The sequence below is a fragment of the Symphalangus syndactylus genome, chromosome X (assembly GCF_028878055.3).
Source record: "Symphalangus syndactylus isolate Jambi chromosome X, NHGRI_mSymSyn1-v2.1_pri, whole genome shotgun sequence".
In the NCBI taxonomy this organism is placed as follows: domain Eukaryota; kingdom Metazoa; phylum Chordata; class Mammalia; order Primates; family Hylobatidae; genus Symphalangus; species Symphalangus syndactylus.
Genome location: NC_072447.2, coordinates 55,559,557 through 55,580,269, shown reverse-complemented (window position 1 = coordinate 55,580,269; position 20,713 = coordinate 55,559,557). Strand labels below are relative to the sequence as shown.

At 39.6% G+C, this 20,713-nt stretch overlaps 1 protein-coding gene across 16 annotated transcripts in view; it reads left to right on the top strand.

Annotated features, from left to right (window-relative positions):
• CASK (calcium/calmodulin dependent serine protein kinase) overlaps positions 1–20,713 on the top strand; it is a 402,784-nt gene that overhangs the window by 123,267 nt on the left and 258,804 nt on the right. For all 16 annotated transcript variants that reach the window (XM_063634517.1, XM_055269150.2, XM_063634519.1 and 13 more), the window contains exon 3: positions 14,347–14,452. In XM_063634517.1, the coding sequence (XP_063490587.1) occupies positions 14,347–14,452 (106 nt within the window). The remainder of the gene's footprint in view (positions 1–14,346; positions 14,453–20,713) is intronic.

Sequence of the window (20,713 nt, the reverse complement as noted above, 5' to 3'; positions counted from 1 at the left end):
TCTTCTGCCTTGGGCTGGGGTATGTGTATTAGGGGGAGGAAGGGTACATAGGGGCATTTAAGTCTGACTGCAGTGGTTCTGAGAGATAAAGGCTGAGGGTCTTTATTTTAACATGTTTAATACATGGAACTTTCCGGTTAATCCTCTTGTTTGAGTACAGCACTTCAGTTTGATGTGAGCTAGGGTTCTGGTGTCCAAAGTCTCCAAAAGGTGGGGGAAGGATAATTTGCTTGGTCAAAGATATCCAAGGTCATACTGCTCCTATAAAGGTTCAGCCAGTCCTCCTGTTATCTGCTCCACCATGCAACCCTGCCCTCAAAGATACCTGGTGCTTCCTATTCCTAAACCTTTCTTGGGGACAGTTTGACAGGCATATCAGCGTGCTTCTTACTGGCTCAACCTTATTGAAAGCTTGTGTTCAGCTTCTACAGAAAGCTTGTGTTCAGGTTCTACAAAAAGATATCAAGAAGGGATTTGATGTGCAAGAAATTTATTGAGAATGAAAATGAACGGGTAGGGAGCTGGAGGAGGCTGGGTCAGCCATCACAGGTTATGCAGGTCTGACCCCATTGGAGGAAAAAAGGAAGAAAAAGAGAAGGATTAGGTAGGGAAATTATTTGACCAAGTTGCAGTTTCAAGGATGTTTTGGCAAGGCCTATTGGGAGTGCTTGAGCCAAAGTTGACCATCTGAGACCCATATCTCACAGGAATTAGCCTGCTTAAGTATTCCTGCTGCTGTTAGTCACCAGCTGAGAGTATTTATAATAGCTGCTTTGAAGTCTTTTCTGCTAATTCCAACATCTGGGCTCCCTCAAAGGCAGTTTCTATTTTCTGCTTTTTTTCCCCCCCTTTGTAAAGGTCACACTTTTCTGCTTTTTGCATGTCTCCTAACACTTTGTTATAGCAACTGTGGATACTGACACCTTCCTCCACTCCAGGGTTATTCTTTTTTAGTAACTTGCTGGACTAGTTCAGTGCAACCTCTGATGTCCCTCTTCAGGACAGGTGTGGTCCTTATCCATGCATTTCTCTGCTACCTCTATTGGTGTTAAACTTAACCAATCGATAGCTGATTGCTCCCTTCTTTTTGACAATGCCCTGTGGTATAAATTGCTCCATAGTCTGATCCAACTAAAATTGGGTCCCTTGTCAGGGACAAGTTTTTCTAGTCTTTGAGACTTGCTATACTCCCTGAGCAGAATCTCTGCACTATAGAGTAGGAGCTGGGGAAAATGGGGAACTCACTCCTCATTGGCTGTTCCACCCAGATCCTCCCTCTGAAGCAGGGTTTTTGTGTTGCCGGGAAGGAGGAGGTATGAACTGTGCCTCCTTTTGCCTCTGCTGCTACTCAGTATGGATCTTCCACAGCTCAAAACCAGGGAGTATGATATCTGTCAGTGTTCACCAGGTGTTGAATGTACTCAGAATAGTTCTTTCACCCTAGGAAGCTGAAGGAGATGGGAGCTGCCACTCAGCTGCCAAACACATCTCTGTAGCTCTCTTGACAACACAGAGCTGTGTGGGCAGGGGGGACTACACTGTTTACCAGCTTCCTCACCTGATTCCTCTGTTTTTAGCTGGAGTTTAGGGTGGAGAAATGGCTGCTGCCATCAGCTTCTGCCGCTTGCTCTATATAGGCCTTCCACAGCATGGAGCCATGGAAAATGGGATCTGCCAATGTTTACTAGCTGCCAAATCCACCCTGAGTAGCTCTTCCACCTCAAGGGGCAGATCTGCCCTTAGCTGCTGAACTCCTTAAAACAGTTCTTTGGCAAAACAGAGCTGTGGGGGGACAGGTGCAGTCCCTGTGTGGTCCCCATCTTGCATGCTACAGCCTCTTATTGTTCTTATCGAATTTCTGTAGATTCTATTGAATAAATGCTTCTCAATTTGTTGTAAGCCCTTTGATCAGTCTCCAAGGACTTTGAATGATTGTGATTTTTGACCAGCTAAATATACGTCTCTCCACGGGAGAGATATTCCTGAGCTCCTTTATGCAGCCATTCCAGAAGTCCCACCTAGTCATTGTGGGGGTTTTTTGGGTTTTTTTGAGACAGAGTCTTCCTCTGTCGCCCAGGCTGGAGTGCAGTGGCGTGATCTCAGCTCACTGCAACCGACTCACTGCCTCGTGGGTTCGAGCGAGTCCCCTGCCTCAGCCTCCTGAGTAGCTGGGATTACAGGCGCACACCACCACACCCAGCTAATTTTTGTATTTTTAGTAGAGACAGGGTTTTACCATGTTGGCCAGGGTGGTTTTGGACTCCTGGCCTCAAGTGATCTGCCCACCTCAGCCTCCCAAAGTGCTGGGATTACAGACGTGAGCCACTGCGCCTGGCTGTCATTGTGTTTTTAATGATTCTGTCTTAATAGAAAACTAGTTTTACACAAATATAATCAAGTGACTTAAATTGAAAGGACTAAGATTGAAAACTGAATTGAAATTGAAAATTGAATTGAAATTGAAACCTAAGATTTTTTGACAGGTATGATTTTATTACGGAAATTTGCTCGATTGAGCTTTATTTTAATCAAGACTTTATATTTTCATTTTTAGAATTAATTCAGATAAATAGCTAACTTATAAAGTTCATCTTCAGAATTGAGTCATTGTAGACCTAAGAAGCAGTATAGCAGAGTTATTAAGAGCATAGGTTCTGGGGCCAGACTACCTAGGTTCCAGTCTTTGCTTTGCAGCTTATTGGTTCTACCTAGGTTCCAATCTTTGCTTTGCAGCTTGTTAGTTCTTTTTATTTTTATTTTTGAGACAGAGTCTTGCTCTGTCACCTAGACTGGAGTGCAGTGGCATGATCTCAGCTCACTGCACCCTCCACCTCCCAGGTTCAAGCAATTCTCCTGCCTCAGCTTCCCAAGTAGCTGGGATTACAGGCATGTGCTACCACACCCAGCTGAGTGTTGTATTATTAGTGGAGACAGGGTTTCACCATGTTGTCCAGGCTAGTCTCAAATTCCTGACCTCAGGTGATCCACCTGCCTCGGCCTCCCAAAGTGCTGGGATTACAGGCGTGAGCCACCGCGCATGGCCGCAGCTTATTAGTTCTGTGAGTGAGTTACTTAACTGCGCTCTGTCTATTCATATATAACATGAGCATCATCTGCCTCTTAGAATTATTGTGAGGTTAAATGGGTCAACACATCTAAAATAGAGCCTGACTCATAGTAAGTACTCAGTAAATGTTAGCTGATAGTTATTGTTGTTAGACACGTTAAAGGCAAATAATCATCTCATCTTTGTGTTTTATTATTGAGACCAATAATACTGTTGTCTAAAGCCAGAGACCTTGGTGAAATGCTAGGTGCCCAACTAGCTATAATATAATCTTTAGTTCCCTCTAGTGGAAGAAAATTAGATAGGCTTTTTGCATAAACATGCTGCTTTTGGAATTGTGATCATTTAACCTAATAAAATTACCCCTGAATAATTAACCAAAGACAATATCCACATACATAAATGGATTTAAGAAATTGTTAAAACTTGCAATCTTAAATATTCTTTCCAAGTGAAACTTTTTTGGGGACATGTAATTTATAATATTAAGTAATACAGTATATAAACCATCCAGTGACATAAAAAGTTATGCATGTATTACTTTTGTTTAAAGCAAGTGCATTCAGTAGTAGTAGTACCTTGAAGTTTTCCATTTTAACATTCATACCCAGTTATCTGCAAGTAGGTGGCATTTCTTGGTCATTCCCTGAGAAGTCTTTAATCATTGTGATATGCCACCTGGAGTAGATTTCCTTGAATTTTCGGCATTTTTAGCATCCTCTTCCACATAGCATATGGGGTAACAGAAAGATTGCTAGACTGGGAAGCTGAGACCTGGGTTCATCTTCCAGTTCTGCTATGAAATATCTGTGTGACTTCGGGCATGTCTTACTAGGGTCTCATTTTCCTTCTGAGTAAAATTTGAGGATAGAGAGGAGCATGTGATGATGGCTCTCTTACTGTCACTTCTGTTTCTAACATTCTCTGATTCGGTGATACATACACTTTGATGTGAGACAGGAGATGTATAATAGATGTTGAGTCCAAGTTGGGTAAATGGGTCCTGTATGCTTGATGTTGCCTTCTAGCAGGATTGGCAGGAATGGAAATCACCAGCAGTGGAATAATTTGGTAAATGCCAAGATCTTGAGGCATCTATGGGGGCGGTTGCTAGATTGCAGCAGGGTATGCCTCCCTCAGCTTGGGAGATTGTTAAAGAGAACTTTGAGGCAACGTCTCAGTGGGATCTTGATGAACAAGTAGGGGTTTACCAGGCAGAGAAGGAAGCACATGGAGTATCATACAGAGGGAACAACATTTGTCAGGGGACAGAGAGCAGGGGGCCAGTGCACAAGCTGCGGGTGGTTCAGGATTGGGGTCAGGGAGGCTGAAGGAAGAAGCCACTGGAAAGGAATGTATAAATGTGTGACTTCAAAAAAAGAAAAGCAAGAGCTAAAATGTTTGACTAAGAAGCAGGAGAGCTAGCTTCTATTTCCAGTTTATGCTGTTAACTAGGTCTGTGAACCCTAGTTAAGTTGTTGGACTTAAAAGATTTTTTGGAAGGCTTTCAAAGCCATGCTGAGGGATTATAATGTCTTGCTGTATGGAATGGAGCTCAGTGAAGGTTTTGGAATAATATAATAATATCTGTTTTAGAGTAAAACTATGATGATACTTTAATGAGTCTAAAGAGAAGAAACTAGAGGCAGCGAAACCCATTTAAAGATCTTTGCTGTGATCCAGTCAAGAATTGAGGACTGAAACTAGGGTAACCACAGTAAGGGAAAGATAGTTTTGACAGGTGTTGCAGAAATAGAATGGACACGTTTTGGCAGCTGCATATAGGAAGTAGAGGAGAAGTGGTAGATGGTGTGAAGATGACTCCAAGGGCTGTCTGGAAGATTAATAATTTTGGTAATCAGTAGGCCACACACATACAGCTACATGGGTTCTGTTTTACTTTTCTTAACTAGTGTCCTTATTATTAAACATTTTGAGTGTGTCTAGTTTTTTTCCCAAATAACCCTATGGTCAACTTGAGGTTTTTTATGAAATATGTGATTTCCCAAAAAACTGTAGATGAAAACCTGCAAAGTTAAAGTAGGCATAGAACTACACTATATATAGCAGTGTGGTTTACTAATAGATGTTCACATTGCTGCCTTCTTGGTGTCAAACTTGGTTTGATTGACATTTGTTAAACATAGGAAAGAATGATTTCCACCAAAAATGGTGAAAGGAAAAGAAAACAAAACTTATTGTGCATGTGCACCATGGCAAGCACTCTCACATACTTTGTTAATTAACCAGGCCTAACTGCAACCCTTTACAGGAGTTGTTATCTTACTCTTTCTATTTTACAAATGAAGAAACAGATGTTCTAAGGTTATACAGCTACTAAGTGATGAAGACAGGAAAGACAGGTCTTTTGACTACAAGTCTGTTGCCCTATCTATTATATCATAACTGCCTGCCAGCAGAATGTGTTAGTGCTTAAAAGGATAGATGCCAGATCTGTGGAAGTAGGGTGACCAGTCATCTTGGTTTGCCTGGGAATGAGGGTGGGTTCTCAGAACCCAGGACTTTCAATCTGGAAAGATCCTTGGTGCCACAACTGAGAAAGTTCCAGGCAAACCAGGACAGGTTGGTACCCTGTCCAGAAAAGTCACTTATATGAAATAAACCATTATCTAGAATGACTTAAATAAGGTATTTACTGTATTTCTTTCCCATAATATTGTGTCATCAATGCTAAATGACAAATGATTCCTAAGTGAAGAGGAGTTAAGGCCCCGCCTTCCTTCCATCTGTTTGTTTTCACTGGCTCTGAGCATCCTGCCTTGCTGCAGTTACACTCAACTGTGTGTGAATCAGATACTAGAAGCCTTTGCTTCTAAGTCAGTTTTATTTTATTTTTTATCTTTATTTATTTATTTGTTTATTTTTAGACAAGGTCTCACTCTGTCTCCCAGGCTGGAGTGCAGTGGCATGATCTTGGCTCACTGCAACCTCCACCTCCTGGGCTCAGGTGATCCTCCCACCCCAGCCTCCTGAGTAGCTGGGACTACAGGAACACGTCACCACACCCAGCTAATTTTTGTATTTTTTGTAGGAACAGGGTTTCGCCATGTTGTCCAGTCTGGTCCCAAACTCCTGGGCTCGAGCGATCCACCTGCCTCAGCCTCTCAAAGTGCTAGTAGAATTACAGGCATGAGCTACCACGCCTCGTCTCTAACTCAGTTTTTAAGGAAACTTATGCTTTGCCCATTCCAAATTTGATGAGATGGCAAAAGAGCTATTCAGGGAAAAATCAAGGAGGGCTGTCAGTATCCGTGATTTCAGAGTATTTACCAAAACAATTAAATCATTTTTCTTGGCCCTTTTTCAAATAAGTATCACATATTGGTAGTTATTTCTTTACAATAAATTTGTTTTATGCTATTTTTATGAGACTTTGTTGACAAAAGGATTCTGTAGCTGGGTGGGGAAACCCATATTATTAAAAGAAAAAAAAAACCTCAGATAATCATTTCACTATGCCGTACAGAATTTTTACCTCATTCATTTTTTACATATTGAAACAGACCACAAATTGCTTTCTGGGAAAAGTTTTGCCCCTGCTGTCAGTATTTCCTGGGCTGGCCCCATCCTGGAAGGAGATTTGGGGGAGAAGTGGGTGGTAAGGAAGTCTATCCTGTCAGCATGTCCTTGTTGAGCTCCTCAGCTATCAGTTAATAAATATAGAAAGTAAATTATAGATAACACAGTTATGAAAGTATAAAGCACAGGTATGTGAAGAACATTTTTTTACTTTGACATATTAGCTGAATTCCCATTTTATTTCAGTAACTTCTCTTTTGCTTTTTAAATTTTATTGAAGAACGTATGCACAATAAAATGTACCCATCTAATTGTACACTTCAGTGAGTTTTTACAAATGTATGCATTCTGTCATCCCACAAAGTTCCTTCAGGCTCTAACATGTATGATTTTTAAGACTTTAATATTGAAAAGTAATTGAGTTATAAACTGATATTTCTCTAATTTTCTTGTATAAAGTAAGGAATACCATGTTGAAATAGATGTCTGGTTTTTCTAATAGTCAGATGCCCTTATCTTCCCCCCTTTGATTTATATTTCCCAGAATGAAAAGCAACAGAGCAATTGCACCTTTTAGACAAAGTTAGAGCATTGTATTTCTATTTTTGTCATATACAAATTTGTTACATTTATCAGAACTGAAAACTCTTTGGGAAATATATTACCAAAACCCCATTAATTTGTAAATGCTTAATGCAGTTAAGATTGATTTCTAATTAATACACATTTGCCTATTTAAGAAAATTTTCACATCAGTCAAACACTGAATTAATGGTATGCTGCTTCCTTTCTTTATTCACCTGATGATGATATTTGGGGCCATAGGAATTTTTTTTCAATGGGCAAGAATTCAAAGAAATTAGAAGCTGCTTGGATTTCTCTTTGTGTGTGTGAAAAAAGACAACAAAATGTATAGAGCTAGTAGTGAAACATGTAAAAAAAAAAAAAATCAAAGAAATTATGAGTTTGCAGTTGACCCAGATTTCCATGGGGGCCTGTCTAGGCCTCTACTCTTCACTAGCTGAGGTCAACTTTCCTGATGGTCAATGAGGAAGATAGCCACATTAAAGCCAGCCTGACCTGTGTTGTTGCCAAAGGCAGCTGGGATCTTTATTCTTCAACTTGGTTATTAGAGAAAGGTAGAACCCAGCAGCAGAAATTGACTTTGCTACTATAATCCTTCCAAGGTTCTGCTTGGATTCCTTTCTTAAAGTATCATTTGGTCATTAATTTCAGTACACTAAGGAAAAATATGTTGAGTCAATAATGACTTTCATTTACTTATTTTTTATTAATATTTATTGAAATGAACACATTAATACTTGCCCTAGTTCTTTCTATGACTAGGTTAGAATATTCTTTATTTTGATTTTGAGTCCAGGTCAGCTCTTAGCAAATTTTGTTTAACTGTTGAATTTCTAACACAACCTAGACATTGTTTGGAAATGAATGAGAATACTTATATATTTGTTAGGAAAAGCGCAGTATCTAGTTTCTGACTACCACTAGTTACAATGCAGCTGAAATAAGCTGGTTCTGTAACAGTCTTGATAGCCTGTCATTCAAGTGAGTATTACCATATTAGCACTATTGTGTGATTGGATCTTAGGATATATAAAAACTATGCAGACCCGGGAGGCACTGTGGTGTGATGTAAAGAGCAAAGGGCTTTGGTTATTAGTCCTGCTTCCTACACTTACTAGCTGTGTGATTTATATCATTGAGCCCTGGACCTCAGTTTCTACCTCTGTAAAAATGGGGAGATATATGTGCATATATATGTATGTGTATATGTATATGTATGTCATGCAGGGTTATTACAATAACAATTAAATAAGGACTTATAGAGGGGCACTTTAAAGTCTCAAAGGTTGCATTAGATTAACAATAGTGAAGAAATTCCAGATTTAGTTATTAAATGATGGATTTGGGTTATTAAAAGAAGCTATAGGATTTCCTTCTGTGAAAGTATTTTTTAAAAACACATCTGTTTGAATTTAGATTCTTTTTGGAATGACTGACATAAATATCTGTAAGAATTACAGAACTCACAATCAGGAGAGGATAAAAATTAAAGCAAGTCAACTTATCTAGAGTGGCACCATTCCAATTTGGTAGACACTAGCCACATGCAATTATTGAGCACTTAAAATGTGGCCAGATCAAACTGAGATTTGCTATAAGTGTCAAAATACATGCTAGATCTCAGAGACATAGTACAAAAAAAGAATGTAACTTATTTTATTAATTTTAGTATGATTATATGTTGAAATAATACTTTGTATACATTGAATTGGATAAAATATGTTATTAAAATGAATTTTACCTGTTTCTTCTTACTTTTTTAATATGGCTACTGGAAAATTTAAAATTATATACATGGCTTACATTATACTTAAACTGGATGGTGCTGATCAAAATCTTTATTGAGCTAGGTGCAGTGGCTCACACCTGTAATCCTAACACTTTGGAAGTCCAAGGCAGGAAGATTGATTGAGGCCAGGAATTCAAGATCAACCTGGGCAACATAGCGAGACTCTGTCTCTATAAACTGTTTAAAAATTAGCTGGGCATGGTGGCACGTGCCTGTAGCCCAGCTGCTCAGGAGGCTGAGGTGGGAGCATCTCTTGAGCCCAGGAGTTCGAGGTTACAGTGAGCTGTGATCACACCACTGCACTCCAGCCTGAGCAACAGAATGAGACCCTAGCTCAAAAAAAAAAAAACAAAAAAAACCTTATTGAATGCTCTCGAGCAAACGAAATCTTAAATTTAGATCTTTTAAGTTCAGATAAAGATAGAATGAAAAATTCTCCTAGTTCTTCAAGAAAAATAGTAGTAAAATAATACTTTACAGGAAAATTATTTTTAAAACAGACCACTTAAACCAGCTTCCCTAACTTTCCCTTACTTGAGGACCAGTCTGATAGGCAGACCCTGGTGGGATACTTGCATTACTATTGTTGGAGAGCCCAAACTTTTTAGGAAAATAATAGTCATTCTAATGCCATATGGCAGGTTGATTTCATTTAAGTTTCTAATTTGGGTTAGAAAATTAAATATTGCTACCTGTATTACTAGTTCCCCTTTTAAAGGGAAATAAATTGATAAAATAAATATAGGCACATAGTTAAATATAAGGACACTAAACACAGAAATAGATTAGTTTAAAATGTTTTTAAAATTTCCTGAGAAATTACAAAAATGAAAGTACAACTTAGCCATAAAAAGGAACGAAATAATGCCATTCACAGCAAGCTAGATGGAGTTGGAGACCATTATTCTTTTTTTTTTTTTTTTTTTTTAAATCTGAGACAGAGTCTCCCTTTGTTGCCCCGGCTAGAATGAAGTGGCATGATCTCGGCTCACTGCAACCTCCACCTCCCAGGTTCAAGCAATTCTCCTGTCTCAGTCTCCCGAGTAGCTAGGACTACAGGTGCACGTCACTACACCCAGCTAATTTTTGTATTTTTAGTAGAGATGGGGTTTCACCATATTGGTCAGGCTTGTCTCGAACTCCTAACCTCAGGTGATCCACCTGCCTCGGCCTCCCAAAGTGCTGGGATTACAGATGTGAGCCACTGCACCCAGCTGGAGACCATTATTCTAAGTGAAGTAACTCAGGAATGGAAAACCAAACATTGTATGTTCTCACTCGTATGTCAGAGCTGAGCTATGGGGACGCAAAGGCATAAGAATGACACTATGGACTTTGAGGGAAGGCTGGGAGGGGAGGGGAGGGGTAAAGACTACACATTGGGTACAGTGTACACTGCTTGGGTGACGGGTGCACCAGAATCTCAGAAATCACCACTAAAGAACTTTTCCATGCAACTAAACACCACCTGTTCCACAAAAACTATTGAAATTAAAAAAAAAAAAAAATCTACTCATTAAAAAAAAAAGAAAGTACAAAGGAGAGTGAAGAGAGATACCAGTTACTAGTCTGTAAACAAAAAAATACTTCAAAATAGAGATGGTAACCCTGGGTCATGTCATTCACAAGAACATTTTGTGCTAACATCTGTAAGCAGTCAGATAATCACCACTTTAAATCCTATTTTTATCACCTGCTTTCAAATTCCTTCCTACTTTGCCTCTAGAGTTGGTTTGTAGGCAAATAGTGTTTTTAGTTTGCTATATCAGCGTGGACTTAATAGCACTTAATACATATATCTTTAATTCACATTCATATTTAGAAACAAATATTTTGAGTTTAATATTCGTGGAATCTGTGGTTGGAATGGATATATAATGTATTTGTGTTTTTAATTGTGCTATTTGAGCTGTTTAATTTATACTTGAATTCAGGAAAACATGACCACAATTTTTCTAGATCATTGCCCTTATCATTTGAAATATATTTTTATGTTGCTAGTTTCATACTGCCCAATCAGTGTTCTGATTTTAGTTCTGAAATGTCAGATCCGGTGACATTTAAATTGCTTTGAAGGCTGTCCCCCCAGCAATTCTGCCTTTATTTTGAGAGTGGGTAGGTGATAAGAGACTAGACCAAGGACTTGTTCAGCCATTTGCCAAATCAAAATTTGTGGCTCAAATGAAGCCAAATGTGTGGCAGAAATGGAGCATCCATTTCTGCTTACAAACTTTCAGTATAACCAATGTATCACATAGCAAATGGTGAATGTGGAGATAAAAATACAATTTAGACTGGGCACGGTGGCTCATGCCTGTAATCCCAGCACTTTGAGAGGCCGAGGCGGGTGGATCACTTGAGGTCAGGAGTTCAAGACCAGCCTGGCCAACACGGCAAAACCCCATCTCCAGGTGCTAAAGTTGAATGAGCTGATGGATATGAACCACCAGTCCAAGAAGCTGTTTAAAGTTCAGACTTATAATAGTGGCAAACAAAAAGTCCTCATTTGTGATGGTTTGCTTCTGAAAGAAAAAAAAAAAAAAGTCTCTGCTAAAAATGCAAAAAATTAGCCAGGCATGGTGGTGCACACCTGTAATCCCAGCTATTCAGGAGGCTGAGGCAGGGGAATCTCTTGAACCTGGGAGGTGGAGGCTACAGTGAGCCCTGATCACGCCACTGCACTCCAGCCTGGATGACGGAGCATGACTCTGTCTCAAAAAGGAAAAATACAATTTAGTTACGTGAAAGGGGCAAAATAGAAAATAAACTGAAAATAAAGAGAAAAGATCAGTTTTAATTGTGGCAAACACCAAATCTGTTTACTTGATGACTCCAGTGTCATAGGATAGAGTTAAAATGAGGCTTTTGATTAGAATAGGGAGGAATGGAAAGAGAAAAACTTAAGTTGAAAACAGAAGATATGAAAGGATGAGTTCTAATAAAAATGGGAAGCTAGAGATAAACATAAAAATGAGTAATAAAAATTTTAAGCTTTTCCTAGAATTAGAAGGCAGAACACTCCTGGAGAGGAAAAATCTGTGCAGGCATGTGATTGATGTTGTCTGGCTCAGCCTGGCCCTCCAGCACACTTGTTAAAAGCTTTCCTCATGGTTATGACTTCCCAGCACAAATCCTACAGCTGCTTCACATCCTCCCCTCCTGTGGGGCCTTCCTAACTACTTTTGGAAATGGAGGCATCTTTCCTGTAACTCTGATCTCTTCCTTTGCAGTAAACACTGAGCCCCCAGCCCTGCCGTGCTGGGCTCCACACATCCAGCTTCTCATTAGAATCTTAACACTGCCCTTTCCAACTGGTTTGGTAGACTCTGCAGGTACCACATCACTTGTCACTGCCCCATTTCATTGACTCTAAGAAAGTCATTTGTAGAAGTTAGCAGTAAGCCTGCAGATGGTAGGACAAGGGCAGGACCAGCACCATATTTTCTGACTCCAGATCCTGTAGGCTTTTCTTCACTGCCACTTACAAGCACACAGAGTGCTTCCTTTAAAAAAACAAACAAGTAAAACCTTCTCTTGACCCCGCTGTTTCTTTCCTACTACCAGATTCTTCTAATATGATCGTGTTCAAACCCAGCATGGCATATTGGAAGGACTGCTGACTTTGGAATTGGGCAGGCCAGGGTTCAAAACCTACCCTTATGATAGCTGTGTGATCTTGAACACGTTTCTAAGCCTTAGTTTCTCCATCTGTAAAATACCTACCTCACAGAGTGGTTGGGACATCAAGTGACAGTGACTGTATTGAGTACTTAGCCCAATGAGAGGTGTAATAATTTTAATTGATTATTACATAATTGTCTCCGGCATACTGACTTCAACCCTGACTCCTCCCCAAAAGTTGATCTTGCCCAGAATTCTCATGACCTTTTCTGGCTGAATCTTATGGTCTTTTCTCAGCTTTCAGCCTTCTCCAGCTACTTACAACTTAATTTCCTCTATTCTCTTGATTTTCTTAATATTATTGATTCTTCCTTTCCTTGTGGCTTCCCTTTTGTCAGATTTTCTGACTTCTTTTTCTCATTCTACCTTTATGTAAGTCAATCTTCTAAGGTTCCATCTACGATCATTGCTCTGTTGACAAGACTAAGCTGAATTAATAAATCAGAAAGGAGATAATATTATCTATTTTGCTTTGTGCAGTACATCCTTAGCCTTGGTTCTTCGTTACCTGTCTCCCTTCTACTTTCTAATAGTAAAATGTCACATTGGATTTTAGTCATCAGCAAACAGGTAAAGCCCCAGTGCTATTAGCACTGGATGGCTTTCATTATTCTATTCCATGTAGACATGGCAAGCGATTTCCATGCCCAAACTGTTTTATATGATGATGATGACGATGATATTAACAACTTTGTTTTCCAAATAGTATTATAGAGTTTACACAGTAGTCTTACATACATTATTTGGATTTGTTCTTCAAAGTAACATTGTGAGGTAGATAGAGTTTGGAATTATCCAACACTTTTTTTTTGAGACAGAGTTTCACTCTTGTTGCCCAGGCTGAAGTGCAATGACGCGATCTTGGCTCACTGCAACTTCTGCCTCCCAAGTTCAAGTGATTCTCCTGCCTCAGTCTCCCGAGTAGCAGGGATTACAGGCGCCCACCACCATGCCCGGCTAATTTTTTACATTTTTAGTAGAGATGGGATTTCACCATGTTGGCCAGGCTGGTCTCAAACTCCTGACCTGAAGTGATCCACCTGTCTCGGCCTCCCAAAGTGCCGGGATTACAGGTGCGAGCCACTACGCCTGGCCCCAGCACATTTTATAAATGATATTTTAAAAATTCTGACTTTGACTCTAGGATTAGTGCCTTTTCTGTTTAAACCATACTATTTTTTGTTCCCTATTCCGTATAACTTCCCTGATAGGTCTATAAATGCTAGATTTTAGGCTGAAGAATAGACAACATATTTTTATTTTATTTAGGGAAAACTAAGAAAAAGAGGTAAAAATCAAAACAGTAAATTGAGTTATTAGTTGATTAGCAGATCAAGGAAGAGTTACAAATTTGGAGGCTGAGATTTGATTAGAAGAGTTGGGAAAAGTATTTGTGTGTTTTTTTTTTTTTTTTTTGCTTTTGGGGAAAGTATATTAAGAAATGTGTACTTTTTTATTAAAAGCTCACTCTATACTGTATATAGATTTAAGCTTGCAAAAAATATGAAAAGCTGTAGTCAAAGATTTTAAAGGGTAAAAAGTTAAGCTAAGTTTAGATGGGGGATTTCATCTCTCTAGTTAGAGAAGTATCCATGTTACCATAGATCACATCCATTCATTCATCATTCACTCTAATTGTCTTTCGTTCCTACCTAATGAAGTATGCCGTATGTTTGTTTTACAGATCTAAAGCGGGAAGCCAGTATCTGTCATATGCTGAAACATCCACACATTGTAGAGTTATTGGAGACATATAGCTCAGATGGAATGCTTTACATGGTTTTCGAATTGTGAGTGTGTATTTTAATTCTTAAAGGGTAAAACTTTAAGCAATGTTGGTGTTGGATAATGCTAACACTTTTCTCTTGAAATTTAACAGTAGTTGTGAACTTACCTGTTCAGAAAGACCTAAAGTCACAAGAAAAAAGGATTATGTCACGATAAGGTTTACAGTGGCATAGGAAGCAAAAGCTGGACATATTCAGTTACTCTCATGCTTCCAGCATGCTTCAGAGAAGAGACTCCAAAAGGAAATCGAGTTCAGAGGAATAGGAGGACCCCAGAATATAAACTTCTGACCAGTAGAAGTCTTAGTGAAGAAGAGTAGGATGAAAGTGGAGGCATCCATGTAGCAAGACTCTTGGCAACTAAAAACAACTAACGACAGATTTAGTTTCCTCTTTTGATATAATCACCATAGGGCATATAAGGGCAATTTTATAGATCACAGTGTATCTTGATTTCAGTAAGTCACTTGATATGTTTGTCGCAGACTTTTTGTTGGTAAGATGGAGAATTGTGAGGTAAGGATAGTACAACTGGGTCATCCAGCTCTGGTCAGATGATTGTGTCCAAAGAGATTGTATAAAGCTTTATAGGACAGCATCCTGCAGGGTTTTATCTTTGATCCTATTCTGTTCAAAATTGTAATCAGGCCGGGAGTGGTGACTCATGCCTGTAATCTCAGTGCTTTGAGAGTCTGAAGCAGGGAGGATTGCTTGAGGCCAGGAGTTCGAGACCAGCCTGGGAAACATACCAAAACCTGTCTCTATTTTTTTCTAAAAAAAAAAAAAAAAAAAAAAAAAGGTTGTAGTCAGTGAGTTTGATTAGGAAAAAAAAAGAAGATACGCTTGCTAAATATTCAAAAGATACCAAGGTCAGAGGGTTTATTCATTACCTATTGCTTCATAACAAAATGCCCCAAAATGTAATGGCTTAAAACAACATACATTTATTATCTCAGTCTCTGTGTATCAGGAATGTGTGTTCCAACTTAGCAGGGTCCTCTGACTCTGGGTCTCTCACAAGGTGATAATAAAGCTGTTGGCCAGAGCTGAAGTCATTTTGAGACTCCACTACAATGTGGATCTGCTTCCAAGGTCACTCACATGATTGTTGGCAGTCTTGCCTTCCTCACAGGCTACTGGACTGAGAGCCACAATTCCTTAAGAGCTGTTGGTTCCCTTGGTTTCTTGTCCGTTGGGCCTCTCCATAGAGCAGCTTCCAGCATGGCAGCTGGCTTCATCAGAGCAAGCAAGAGGACAAGTGAGAGTATGAGCAAGACAGAAGTCACAGTCTCGTAACCTAATCTCCAAAATTACACACCATCACTTCTGCAGTTAGAAATGAGTCACTAGATCCAGCTTATACACAAGGGGGATGGGATTATACCAGGGCCTGAATATCAGGAGGCGAGGATCACTGGGAGGCATTTCACAAGTTACCCCCTACAAAGGGCTAGCTAACATATTGGCTGTCTACATCAAAATTCAAAAATATGTTTACAAGTTTGTAGCAAAGGAGCTGAAACAAAGAAGGTGAAATATAAGACCAGTTAATGTTAACTCCTTCATTCAAATATGAATAAGTGCAAGATCAGTGTGAATTTAGTTGTGATTATGTGAAAAAAGATGTAAACATTTTAGTTATTGTTTGCAACAGCTTAAAAAGCCCTGAATGGAAGGTTATGCTACATTAATTAGGAGTATATAGTATTCAGAACAAAGTCATACTCCCCCCATTCACCCTGGACCATTCATAGTAAGCAGGACATTGGAATGTCTGCAGAATAGGATAAACAGAGTGGAAAGGAGCCTGCAAATTGTGTCATAGAGACACAGCCTTCAAAATCTTTTCTGGCAAACCTGCTAAAAGAATTTTGAGGCCAGGCATGGTGGCTCATGTCTATAATCCCAGCACCTTGGGAGGCCAAGGCAGGCGGATTGCTTGAGCTCAGGAGTTCGAGATCAGCTTGGGCAACGTGGCGAAATTTAAAAATTTCTCTACAAAATTGTCTCTACAAAATATACAAAAACTAGGTGGGCGTGTTGGCACACACCTGTAGTCCCAGTTACTTGAAAGGCTGAGGTTGGAAAATCACCTGAGCCTGGGAAGTCAAGTCTTTAGTGAGCCATGATTGCACCACTGTACTCTAGCCTGGGCAACAGAACAAGACCCTGCCTCAAAAAAAAAAAAAAAAAAAAAAAGAATTTTGAAAAACGTATGTACCCTTCACATATTTTTTAGGTTGATATATAAAAACTTTTATTGTGCGAATATAATTCTCAGTATCTTGAATATTCTTTTAAATATGTTTTGTTTGTTTGGTTTTTTTTTGAACAGAGTCTCACTCTGTCACCCGGGCTGGAGTGCAGTGGTGCAATCTCGGCTCACTGCAACCTCCGCCTCCTGGGTTCAAGCAATTCTTCTGCCTCAGCCTCCCGAATACCTGGGACTACAGGCACGTGACACCATGCCTGGCTAATTTTTGTATTATTTAGTAGAGATGGGGTTTCACCAAGTTGGCCAGGCTGGTCTCGAACTCCTGACCTCGTGATCTGCCCTCCTCGGCCTCCCAAAGTGCTGGGATTACAGGCATGAGCCACCACACCCAACCTTAAATATATTTTCTACACAACTGTAGAATTGCCTGTTTATCTCATTCACTGTATGGAAAATGTCTGCTATGTGACTAACATAGCAATACTAGTCCTTATTGTCAAATCACTCAGCCAAATCAGACTCATTTTCTGTCAGAGAAAAAAAAATCTGACTTCATTTTTCAAACAAAATTAAACTGTTAAATGGACATCCCTGTGACATTCATCTTAGTATTGATTTTGAATTCTTAAACAGCTTACCATGAATATATTGCCTGGATAAAGGAAGGTGGCACCTCCCTTTTTTTCTCAAACTCTCTTTGTTTTGCTTTCAAGGGTCTCTCCCTCCCTCAGGGGCTGTGCATTTCCCAGCCATCTCTTTGAAGTTAGGCTTTTTGGGTTGGAGGAGTAGTTTGCCTTTTGGATGGGTAACTGGAGATGTGGAGATGGGTGATTGTAGATGTGGAGATGTAAAAGAAAAACAAGCAGACCACAGACTTGTTTACAAACAGACAAAATTATGGAAAATGAAGATATGGAAATTGATTGCCTTAAAAATATCCTAGTTCATGTGTCTCCTGGAAGGACTTTGGGTATTCCCAGAGATATCCAAATCCTAGGTTGAAGACCACTGGCCTGGAAGAGCTGTTGAAAAGACTGAGAGGCTTTAGTTATCCACGAATGTATTCGTTTTATTATTCTGCTAGAAGAGTCCCCAAAGCAGAAGCCCATAGATGGAACATAATCAATGTCCACAGTTATTTGAAAGATTGTCATATATAAGACTATATGCTTATTCAGCGTAGCATCAGAGGCTGTAACTAGAATCAACAAGTGGCAGACGTCACCTCTAACTCAAGAAGACCTTTTTGATGATTAAACTTACTCCATGAATGAAGCAGCCTGTCTCATAGACTATGTAGTTTCTCACTAGAAGCACTCAGGTTGAAGCTGGATCCAAGGGGCCTGAAGATAAGGCTTTAATTTTGGACTAGAGATGGCCTCTAACATCCCTTCTAATTTTAAGATATCATAATTCTTTTTTTGTTTTTCTTTTGAGACAGCGTCTTGCTCTGTTGTCCAGGCTGGCGTGCAGCAGCGCGATCTTGGCTCACTGCAACCTCCGTCTCCCAGGTTCAAGCGATTCTCCTTCCTCAGCCTCCCAGGCACACGTCACCATGCCTGGCTAATTTTTGTATTTTTAGTAGAGACAGGGTTTCTATGTTGGCCAGGCTGGTCTCAAACTCCTGACCTCAGGTGATCTGCTTGCCTCGGCCTCCCAAAGTGCTAGGATTACAGGCTTGAGCCACTGTGCCCGGCCAAGATATTGTAATTCTTTTAAAATTACTTTTCTGGTTTAATTTTATTCTTTATTCAAGAAATATATTTCTGTGTGTATGTTTATTTTCTGAGAAAACTAAAAACAAGTTGGGTTTGTTTTTTGTTGTTGTTGTTTTTGTTTTTAACAGTCTCACTCTGTCACCCAGGCTGGAGTGCAGTGGCACCATCTCGGCTCACTTCAGCTTCCACCTCCTGGGTTCAAGCGATTCTTTGCCTCAGCTTCCCATGTAGCTGGGACTACAGGCGCATGCCACCAAGCCTGGCTAATTTTTGTATTTTTTGAAGAGATGGGGTTTCATCATGTTGGCCAGGCTGGTCTCACACCCCTGGCCTCAAGTGATCAACCCTCCTCAGCCTCCCAAAGTTCTGGGATTACAGGTGTGAGCCACCACGCCCAGCCTCCTAAAAAGCAAGTTTTATATACTATATAAAGTAATGATCACAGAAAGCAAATTTTAAAAATTCACCTAAATTTCACCATGTATGCTAATTGTATCAAAGGGGCCTTAGTGACAGTGTAGTAGAGAAAAGAGGATCTTTGGTTTCATAAAACCTGGGTTAGCATCCCAGCTCTGTCACTTTTACTAATTATGTGAGGTTGGCCAAGTCTTATAAGTTCCCTGAGCCTCAGTTTGCTTACCTTCAGAATCTTCCTAAGATTATGAGAACTAGATGAGAAACTGTATGTGACTTCCCTTTGTAAGTGGTGAAGTGCTTTATAACTATAAAGTATTATTTCCAGTGGCTTTAACAGGATAGTTTTAGTCCCTCATTGTTGAAGTAGTCTGTATGGGATTTTATGTAACTAATTTTGTATGTTGTGATGGAAATAATTCATGGTTGGCTGTATATCGAGATGAGACCTGGTTAAATTGGATATTTTCCAGTGACCTGATCCCAGTGTTAACCCAAATCACTAGAACATGGCCTTATGTTTTCTTTTCTTTTGTTTTCTTTCTTTTTTCTTTTTTTTTTTTTACAGTGTAACTGTGGAAAATTTCAAATGAAAAGAGAGATTAGTATAATAAACCCCAGCATACTGGTCACCAAGCTTCAATAGTTATCAAAACATTTTGCCATTCCTGTTCTGTTCTTCCTGATGTCTTTCTCTCCCCTGGAGATTTCTAAAGCACTATAATTTCACCTGTAAATACTCTCGTTTGTATTTCTAACAGATAAGGATTTTTTTTAAATACTTTAAGTTTTAGGGTACATGTGCACAATGTGCAGGTTTGTTACATGTGTATACATGTGCCATGTTGGTGTACTGCACCCATTAACTCGTCATTTAGCATTAGGTATATCTCCTAATGCTATCCCTCCCCCCTCCCCCTACCCCACAATAGTTCCCGGAGTGTGATGTTCCCCTTCCTGTGTCCATGTGTTCTCGTTGTTCAATTCCTACCTATGAGTGAGAACATGCGGTGTTTGGTTTTTTGTCCTTGTGATAGTTTGCTGAGAATGATGATTTCCAGTTTCATCCATGTTCCTACAAAGGACATGAACTCATCATTTTTTATGGCTGCATAGTATTCCATGGTGTATGTGTGCCACATTTTCTTAATCCAGTCTATCGTTGTTGGACATTTGGGTTGGTTCCAAGTCTTTGCTATTGTGAATAGTGCCGCAACAAACATACGTGTGCATGTGTCTTTATAGCAGCATGATTTATAGTCCTTTGGGTATATACCCAGTAATGGGATGGCTGGGTCAAATGGTATTTCTAGTTCTAGATCCCTGAGGAATCGCCACACTGACTTCCACAATGGTTGAACTAGTTTACAGTCCCACCAACAGTGTAAAAGTGTTCTTATTTCTCCACATCCTCTCCAGCACCTGTTGTTTCCTGACTTTTTAATGATGGCCATTCTAACTGGTGTGAGATGGTATCTCACTGTGGTTTTGATTTGCATTTCTCTGATGGCCAGTGATGATAAGCATTCTTCATGTGTTTTTTGGCTGCATAAATGTCTTCTTTTGAGAAGTGTCTGTTCATGTCCTTTGCCCACTTGTTGATGGGGTTGTTTGTTTTTTTCTTGTAAATTTGTTTGAGTTCATTGTAGATTCTAGATATTAGCCCTTTGTCAGATGAGTAGGTTGTGAAAATTTTATCCCATTTTGTGGGTTGCCTGTTCACTCTGATGGTAATTTCTTTTGCTGTGCAGAAGCTCTTTAGTTTAATTAAATCCCATTTGTCAATTTTGGCTTTTGTTGCCATTGCTTTTGGTGTTTTAGACATGAAGTCCTTGCCCATGCCTATGTCCTGAATGGTATTGCCTAGGTTTTCTTCCAGGGTTTTTATGGTTTTAGGTCTAACATGTAAGTCTTTAA